The 10228-nt window shown below is 35.7% G+C and overlaps 1 protein-coding gene across 1 annotated transcript in view; it reads left to right on the top strand.

The window, feature by feature from the left end:
- The first annotated feature begins 306 nt into the window (after positions 1 to 306).
- The window catches only part of DSG1 (desmoglein 1), a 31843-nt gene continuing 21921 nt past the window's right edge, over positions 307 to 10228 (top strand). The window contains exons 1-3 of the mRNA XM_025886802.2: positions 307 to 415; positions 9609 to 9644; positions 9909 to 10040. Of these exons, the coding sequence (XP_025742587.2) occupies positions 368 to 415; positions 9609 to 9644; positions 9909 to 10040 (216 nt within the window). The 5' untranslated portion in view covers positions 307 to 367. The remainder of the gene's footprint in view (positions 416 to 9608; positions 9645 to 9908; positions 10041 to 10228) is intronic.

Genomic DNA, 10228 nt, shown 5'->3' with positions numbered 1-10228 from the left:
GATCATTTTAAATTCCTGACACCGAAAACCTTCATTAAAGGAGTGAACCTTCCAGCCCCACAGAGAGCTGCCTTTCAGCTGGAAGAAGGGTGTGTCCCTGAGCTTTTACCTGGGAGCAATGATGATCTTGTCAAGCATTTCAGTGAGACCAGCCCAAGTTTTTAGGGTGGGGATCTAGACAGGTTATACGTAGCTTCGTAGCTTCGGTTCTTCTCCCAGAGAAGGCAGAAACACCTCAAAGCCTGCATGTAAGAACATCTACTGAGAAATTATTTTAATCAGACACCAGCTGACTGGGGGAAAGAAAAAGAACAGAGAAGAACAAACAAAACTCCCTCGGTCTTGGATGTAGGAGAACCCAGCTGCAATGGACTGGCACTCTTTTAAAACTGCTGCAGGGCTGTTCATTTTTCTGGTAAGTGGATTCTGTTCAAAACCCTCTAACCATGCTTATTGGAAACAAGGGAGAACTTTTTAGAAAGTGTTATTTAGTGTTATTTCTAACCTAAACCCATTAAAAGTTTATGTTAATGACAAGGTGATTTTATGAACTAGATTTTTAAATAGGGTTTCTCTCTTTAATTGAAGACTCAAGCATATTAACGCATCAGAGTTAACTCGTCATATCACATCTCTGACACTGAAGTCAGTGCTAAGTCATGCTGGGAAAATACTGAATTTGGGAAAGTCTTATCACCACTTGCTAGAGTTTTGTTGTTCAAATTCTTTTTTGTAGGTGGGCTCTTAAGCTAATATCACAGGTGTGTCCTGATCTTTACCTTAAACATTTTTCCATTCTTTAGGTATCTTTGCTGGCAGATATACTGTAATTTTAAAACACAAAAACAGGATACATATAAATTTAAACCATAGTGATGTGTGACTGGCCTCACAATCCAAATAAACTCATCAGTTCCATATGTGGTTGGGATCCTTATCACTAATATCAAAAGCTCCACACTGCTAAACTATGATTTTATTTAAAACATTTTTTTAATCTCAAAAAACATGGTGGTACAGGAGATTTATAAGTGATATAATAAGTGAAGGAATAGCTATAATTAAGGTGTAAGTATAATTATGATGATACTGGTTCTTACTACTGGAAAGTCAGTAATGACTGTGATATAAAAGTTGTATATTTGATGTTTAGACAAATGTAATGTGATGCTTTATCACTGTCTCCCTTACACATTATTAATTTTCTCTTTTTAGAGATAACTAAGGTGCTGCATCAAATTTCACATAGGTTGGAAATTTTGAAATCATAGTCTTTCTCACAGTAAAGTTAATGTAATCTCAAGAGGCAAGTGCCAGGTAAATCGCCCTCCAGTTTGGCAGGATGTAGTGCTGTGGTTCATATTTGTTTCTTCTTTCTTTTTCTTAAGATTTTATTTATTTATTTGACAGAGACACAGCAAGAGAGGGAACACAAGCAGGGGGGAGTGGGAAAGGGAGAAGCAGGCTTCCCACTGAGCAGGAGCCCCATGCGGGGCTCCATCCCAGGACCCTGGGATCATGACCTGAGCCAAAGGCAGATGCTTAACGACTGAGCCACCCAGGTGCCCCTCATATTTGTTTCTACTTGCTTAATTTTTGAACTGGATTGCTGGGTTTATATAATAACAAGTTAGACCTTTGATTCAATGTATGCTGGCTAGTTTGAATTCATTTTATTAAGTAAGAGAGGTTATACCAGTGGATTTGTTACAAATAAGCATCAATAAGCTGGTAGCTTTATTTCCAATATGGCTTCAAAGACCAGCCCTATATCATGGACATTTTAATGGATCTTTAGGATCAGTTATTATCATAATTTGGGATGTGGTAAGGAATAACAAGCAGTATACACTATGTTATTTAAATGTAGGAACATCTGTATATTGCAAGGTAATCAAATACTTTTATTTTTAATTTCATGTAAATCTGATCCATTAAGACCTATTATAGCTTCAGTTGATTAGAGTTTATTCAGATGCTTATGTGCTTTCATTAAATGTATAAAATACCTTATTTCTTTATTTTTATGATTATTCCTAATTAATTACATCCTATGAAATTCCTTTAAATAGTCACTGTCTAGTTAGTTATTCTTCATAAAATGTATCATTTTATCAAAATCATGTATCCTCATTGACCTTTCTTCTTTACAGAGAGGTTTCTGGACATTTGTGCTTTATTGTCTAAGTTTGGATAGTTTTGGTTTTTTGTTTGTGGATCCTTTGTTTGTTGCCATATTTTACTTTGGAATCAATCACAAGTTTCTCATTCCTCTGATGAAAATTATTTCCAAAGAACTTACTCTATAATGAATTAAAATGTTTCTTTTTCATATTATTGTAACTTTTTTTGTAAAACATTTTACTTTCTAAGGTTTGAAAAATCATCATTTATTTTTACTACGGATTTTACCAGATGATTTGGATAAATGTACTTTGGAGTTATACAATCTATTTTTGCTTTAAAATTATTTTTTTTCCCTGGGGTGCCTGGGTGGCTCAGTCAGTTAAGCATCTGCCTTTGACTTGGGTCATGATCTCAGGGTCCTCAGATAGAGTCCCGCAATGGGCTCCCTGCTCAGTGGGGAGTCTGCTTCTGTCTCTCTTTCTCTCTCTCTCTGCTCCTACCCCCTGCTCATGCTCTCATGCTCGCTCACTCTCTCTTTCTCTCTCCGTCTCAAATAAATAAACAGAATCTTTAAAAAAATAAAATAAAATATTTTTCCCTGAAAATTAACTACCACTATGGCAAGCTCTTCCGCTTACCTTTCTGCTAGCCTCACTATGAATGTTCGCTTTTACCAAAAGAAAAGGAAAGAAAATAAATCTATGTAAAGTCTTTATTCTTCTCTGCTCAAAGTCTATAATAAGTGAAAATCTACATTAAGGAGCACACTTGGACAATTTTAAAGACCTTTAAGACATTTAAACTGGTAATATCTTTCGTGCAAATCCATTTGAGAGCTGAGCAGCCAACTATTTACATGTATGTTGTATAGTCTGCTTAATATACCTGAAAGTTTTAGGCCGTGTTCAACTACTGAGTTAGATCGGGGAGAATAAAGCAGAAGAATCTGCTCTTAAAACAAGCAAGATGGTCACAGGACTATTTCATTTTTAGACAAGGCTCCTAGAGAGACAAGGGCTTATACCTGTTATAACACTGCAAGCCAAAGAAATGTTATTGACCCCTCATTTATTTTCCTTTCTTTTCTGTCTCCATGAAATTAGTGTATTGGGGAGGGGGGATGTGGAATGTATTCTAGACCAGAGAACAATGTCACCTAGGTACTATACACAAGAAATTTCTGTGAATGGTTGTGACAGTGAGATAATGTATGGCCAGGCCACTGTAGGAAAGCAAACAGAAGCAGTAGAGTTTTTATAGTTCTAATGATTTCTGAAAATTACTTGCAACTTTGCCAGATTCAGTTAGTCAACACAAATCAATACAAATTCAAGGTGTCTTTTTCTTTATAGGCTAACTTCTGCAGCTTATCTTAAAAGAACAAGTAAACCTGTCTTTACTGATTTCCAAGAATAATCCAATTTGTACAGTTTATCATACCAGCTTAGCTTCTGCTCTTTCCATGGTTAATATTTCCTTTCAAAAGAAAACCTCTGACCACCTGATAAACCAGCTCCACAATTTGACTTAGCTGAAATAATTTAGGATAGAAGCAGGAGGTTTCAAAATATTTCTCAGCATTCAGACTAAAATACACAGAAAAAATACATACTTCATTACATAGTTCGCCAACTTACTTGAACCAGACATCTTAAGTTCCCATAATCAAGCTTCTTGATGCAAGAGAAGCAAGAGAAGAACTAAAAACTAGTACAGACCAAACAGAAGACTAGCAAGAGAGAGGATTCTTTATGCTTTCCTGTGCATATATTATAGTAATATATATTATAGATAATAGTAAGTCAGTAAAATATTTTATAGAAAATGGAACTATTTCTGTTCACCTGTTCCAGCAAAATTTACAACTTGTATTTAAGGAAAATCATTTTCATTTACATGTATTCTTAAAAGCTTTATTATTTCACTGAAGATTTAGGATCAGCATCTTCTTGCACCTTTGTGAAAACAGGGACTACAAATTTACCATCATTTAATTGGTTTGAGTTGCCACAGAGTAAAGCATTTTGCGATGCCTGATTTAGGTAATAGAAAAACTTAAACCACTGAGAAATGCTGTCTCGATAAATTTGAAGGCTTGGCCCCTAAGGGACAAGATTCACCTATTTAACAAGGCTTATGAGTGTAAAAAATAAAACACTCTTGTCTATACCCAGAGCCCTTAATTTCAGGTAAATCTTTCTCCATTATACATTCTTCAAGGACATTGGTGCCGAGTATCCCCATGTCCTAACAGGTATTGCCTAACGAATAAGCAGAAAGCATGCTCGGCTTTGCAGTTACTTATTATGGTTCTGTCAATGAGGGAACGCCCTACAGAGTGCTGGGACATGCCACTCTTGCTGGTTATGCTTGCCACACAAATTCCTTTAAAGGACTTAGGCAGGTCGAAGTAGTTTAAATGCCATTGGCTGCCGATCTATATTCTCTATTGGTCTATGAGAATAGGGTGCAGCCTTTTACACTTGTCTAATGAAAAGCCACATCTCCACAAATTAATGGCTGCTGGTTGCTCATAAAACTACTTGACTATAAGTTATTTGAGGGCAGATTCTGTGTCTGAATCACTTTTGTATCTTTCGTAGTGTCTTGCACCCGTGCAAGATTGCTCAATAGATGTTTAATCCCACAAAGTCGGGGCATCAGAAGGCAATTTGGGGATAGTTTATATTTCTCTTCCCCTACACGTTCCAAAAAATCATCAAGGAATTAAACATAGAAATAATCAGGTTGAATTTCCTTAACACTTATTTTTATGGTGTTTTATTATATTTACTTTACATTTCATCTAAGTTTACCATAGTATTTTTTAGAGCTTAAGCCCTTTAATCTGGTCTTTAATCCACATAATATACATTCAATACATATTTTTGTCAAATAAATAAATAAACCAATGAGCAAATAAGAAAAATCAATCTATCAAGGTACTGTCAACTCCAAACTGATAGTAATACAAAGACAAAAGAGGTTTTAAAAAGAAGCAAATTGTTATATTTTGGCTCTGTCTCAAGTTCATCCTTGTGATGTAAAATACACTTATCAAATACGTCAGCATTTGATGCTTAACAGCCAGCGAGTGGCTACGGAAAACCAACTCCCAATTATTATATACAAGAGGTTTTCCTCATTGAAATTACTTATTACTTTTAAGACCATTTTATTAATTGCAAAGAAATGTAAACCTCAGTATCAAAGGAAAAAAAACCTAAAAATGAATATAATTAGAGAATCATTGAAATTAGCATATGTCTTGTGACTTTTTAAGTTTTTTATGTGTGGATTGGCTCTTCAAATAGAAGTGAAGGACAGACTCACTGAGGATGGACTTCAAGTGAATTATATCCACTACTTTTTCAGAATTTTTGAATTAGAAAGGGCTTTAGTCTCATAAACAGCCGAGGAAATGGAGGCACAGAGGGACACACCCAGTAGGCAAGAGAGATGAGATATACTCAGCCTAATAATGCCTGTATTCATTTCTAAGTGAATCTCCATCACGAGCCTCCACAGTACATATTTTCAACTCATTTAGGAATCCAAACTGCTCCCCTGATTGACAGAAAATAACCTTATCTTTACAGACAGGGTCTTGATCAATCAAACGATGTCCTTCAACTACCTCTCATGGCTATGGATTTTAATCTCCATCCTTCCTCTCTTCCTTTACCCTCTGTCTTCAGAGTCTTTTCTTCCTCCTTGTTCCCTTCTGCTCTCTCCATCACACTTCCACCAAATACTCTATTTTTGAACCTCTCTTTCTAATCAAAATCTCCTACTTTCTTCTTTCTTTGCCTTCACAAATCCATGTCTCCCTCTCCCAGAATATTTCTTTGTATGCCAGATCTCATTCTACCATTCCATCTTTGTTTCCTTTTATAATCAAATTTCCTGGAAAGGTGGCCATCTTTATGTCCTTTCCCCTTCCATTTTATTCACCAATCCCTTTCAGTCAGGAAGGACTCATTCCATGGAACTGAAGGGATTCTCCTGAAGGTCACAGGAAACCTCAGGATTCACTCTACTCAAGTATTTTATGTCATCTGACACTTGTTCCCATCCCATCTCTCTTTCAGTTCTCCCTTCCTTTGACATCTGTGATATTGCATTATATTGTCCTCCCATTTCTTTGGCTACTTCTCTTTTTCTTTGTTGCTTGTTTCTGTCATTGTTCTCTATTCTATCACTGTAGGAATCCCCCTAGTTTCATGCTCAGGCACAGGCTGTTTCTTTGTTGTATTCCCTACTTTAGGGTTTTCAAATTCTCCCATGATTTAAACTGTTCTACCTGAGCAGATGTCCCTCAAATCTGTGTATGAGGACTGAACTATTTGTTCATGGTGCTGAGACATATTTCAAATTGCTAAGTACCTTCACCTGGCTATTTCTGTAGCATCTCAGAGCCAATGTGTTCTAACCTGCTAAATCTCATCTCTTAGTTTGAAACTGCCATCACTTGAGATTCTTCCTTCTCTTGACTCCCATGTCCTACTTGTTCTCAAGCCACATCAATTTTAATTGTGTGGAATCTCTCCCTTGGTCTTCCTGGTCTGTTACCACTGCCACTGCTCCTCTTCTTCTCTGCCTTATCTCTGATCTGTTTTGATGTGGAACACTCCACTACTCATGGCCTATAATTCTGCCTCTTTCCACAACCTGTGGTGAGAGTAATCGTTTAAACCCACAGTTTTATCATGCCTTTTCCATGATCAAGTAACTTTGATATTTTCCTACTGCACACAGGGATTTGGTGTTAGAATTGGAAAGGTAGCTGTGTATAATTTAGTTTACCCCTGTCATTTTACAAATGAGAAAACTAAGGCTTGAGAATTTAGGAAGTACATTGAAAGCTTTCTGACTCTACCAAATAATCTTTTTATTCATTATTTTGCCTTTGAAAGTCCAAGAGTGACTTTGTTTCACCATTTATTCTAGGCTCTGAACAAAAGACAATAAGGCTATGTCATCACAACATATTTTTAAGCAGACTTGGCAGTTTTTTAATTACTAATTCAATTGGGAGACTGACACTATGGTGAAACTTACTTGGTCTTCTGCCTAAATTGCCTCTCATGGGAAAAAGAATGACCAGCTTCATAAAGTTGGAAGGTTTATTAGTCATCTGGCATAGTTCTCCAAAACAAACAGGAGGCTCTGACACTTCAGTGCAGAAGTGCAAGACAGTGCAAGTGCAAGACACTTAAGTGCAAGACAGATAACAGATGCCTACACAACTCTGGAGCTATGAAGAAATGGCTTCCAAAGAGACGAAGAAGTTATCCCTACACCCCCATTCCACACCCACAAATGAGAGAGAATAGAGTGTTCATGACTTCATAGGTAGCAAGAAGTAACATTATCTTAATTCTGCACCTGAGAAGGACTCAACAATAACATTTCAGTTACTCATCCAAACCATTTGTTCCATCTACTTCTTTTCCTCATGGAATCCCTATTATTGTTATTGTTGTTGTTGTTGTTGTTATGAACATTATGAACATTCTTAATTGTAAGGCTAACACGAGATGAGATTAAAATCAGAATGGTTTGAATTCTCAAAGCTGTAATGTCAATTCTCTGCTGTATATTTTATTAGTAATTTAGTTGGAATAGGCTATCTTGCATTTCACTGTAAAACCCATACCGCAAGCACAAATTTAGGCTGAATTGTACTGGGTAATATTTAGCCAAAAATTAGTATTCCAAACTCAATTTCCTCATCTGTAAAATGGAGATAATGAAATTACAGTATTGACCACAGCTATTTGAAGACTGAATGCATGGATTTCTCTAAATACATTGTCTAGTAATTAGTCACTATTTAGTGAATTGTAACAGTGATAATAATAATAAACATTAAATATATACCGAGTATATAATTCCTATAAAAAATCTCTTTACAATACTCTTATTAACCAAAAAATACATATTTTCCTGAATTATCAATTATAACAATTTTTGAAAAATATGTCCTTGAAAACCAAAATTTTATTTTTATCTATTGGTGAGATTAAAACTATAAAAAGTAACTTACTATATTTTGAAATTACTCTTATTAGTATTTTTAAAATGCAAGCTAAAATTTCTTCTATCAGTGACACAGAAGAAGTCTGTGATAATTTTCATACGTTGCAATTCTGAAAAAATTCAAATAGTTGAAAATGTTGTATTTAGGGATAAATAAAAACTAAGGATTTACACCTTCTTTAATGACTCCAAGTGCAAGTTAAAAATAAATGCAAATTAACCTTCACATCTACACCTAATTTTTTATTTTTTTATTTTTAAAGATTTTATTTATTTGACAGAGAGATACAGCGAGAGAGGGAACACAAGCAGGGGGAGTGGGAGAGGGAGAAGCAGGCTTCCCGCTGAACAGGGACCCCGATGCGGGGCTCGATCCCAGGACCCCGGGATCATGACCTGAACCAAAGGCAGACGCTTAACAACCGAGTCACTCAGGCACCCCTAAACCTAATTTTTTAGATAGGTATTTTACTCTGTCTTAAGTATATTGACATATTAAACTTGATATATAGATGTCTGTCTTCTTAGAAATGCCTTTGGGTTTTAGAGAAAAGTAATTTAAATTATCCTGATTTTTCACTACAAATCATATGTAAAGATTGAGGCCAAGTTGAAACAAGGCAGACCTCTGCTTGAGTAGCTCATTTGTTGGGCAAGGAAATTGTTTAACACTGGAGAAGAGACTAATGGAAGTTGCTTACCCACTAATTTGTCCCTACATGCCTACAATTTCTTCTCCTCACTATGGAACTATAGAAGGATGCATTTATATCTGCAGGAACTCATTTTTACAGAGGAAATTATTTGCTTTTATTTTAGAACTTTTTATTCTTGTATTTCAAAGTAAATCTATCATCTTAAGATTTTCAAAAATACTGGAAAATCTTCCATTTAGAATTAGAATATGAAGGAGCAAATATTCTGAAACTTTTCAGATATTTTCTGTTTCATGCCCTTTCTTCACTCCAGAACACTTTTTTTTCTATTTCCATTGATGGCTAGTCAGATCCTGGAACTATAGTCAGAAGTTTAAGTATTATAACTTACTACTGAGTATCACTGAATAACATCAGAGTATCTCTAGCTCCTTAGGCACAAGACTTACAAAGAAAGTCTAAATTTCCAACCCTCACTCCCTCTGAGTTCAATATCCTAGTTCATATCATAACAAGTATCTGCATAGGCAAAGAATGAAAACGAGGTTAAAAAATAAGAGTGATTAAAAAGAAGGGTATAACTGAAAAGTAAAGACAAAAAGAAAAGAAATCCATAGCATCATTATTAGACCTGAGAGAGAAGCCAGATCCATCTGCTATCCAGACTGATAGAATAATTCTAATTACTCACAAGATTTATTTAATTTTTTAAAATGATTGGATAACATGAATTATAAAGCACTTAATAAAAATTAACTGTTGTTATTATTTTGTTTTTTATAGGTGGTGGTGGAAGTTAACAGTGAATTTCGAATCCAGGTAATATAAAGCAAATCTATCTTTTCCAAATTAAAAACAAGGAAAATGGTTTGAGAGTAACAACACATTTTCCAAAGAAAATTCATCCTTATAAGTAAAAATATAATGTTATGCTAAAATTAATAGATTATCAAAATCACGTTTTCCCAATTAAACATCCTCTCTTTCTGATATTACAATTACCCTCTCCTCCAAAACCTTCAGTGGCATGTGAATTATGAATAAAAGTTAATAGATATCACTACTTTATTGTGCCCATTCAAGGTAAGAGATTACAACACCAAAAATGGCACCATCAAGTGGCATTCAATCAGGAGGCAAAAACGTGAATGGATCAAGTTCGCTGCAGCCTGTCGTGAAGGTGAAGACAATTCAAAGAGGAATCCAATCGCCAAAGTAAGTACCAACACCAAAGTGTAAAATCAAAAATCAGAATGGAGGGGCGCATGGGTGGCTCAGTTGTTAAGCATCTGCCTTCAGCTCAGGTCATGATCCCAGGGTCCTGGGATCAAGCCCCGCATTGGGCTCCTTGCTCAGCAGTGAGCCTGCTTCTCCCTCTCCCACTCCCCCTGCTTGTGTTCCCT

This window comes from Callorhinus ursinus, unplaced genomic scaffold (assembly GCF_003265705.2).
Source record: "Callorhinus ursinus isolate GAN/ISIS: 27379988/994484 unplaced genomic scaffold, GSC_fseal_2.0 scaffold11, whole genome shotgun sequence".
NCBI classification, from domain to species: Eukaryota; Metazoa; Chordata; class Mammalia; order Carnivora; family Otariidae; genus Callorhinus; species Callorhinus ursinus.
The sequence above is the reverse complement of the archived record's forward strand: the minus strand, read 5'-3'. Positions and strand labels throughout refer to the sequence as shown.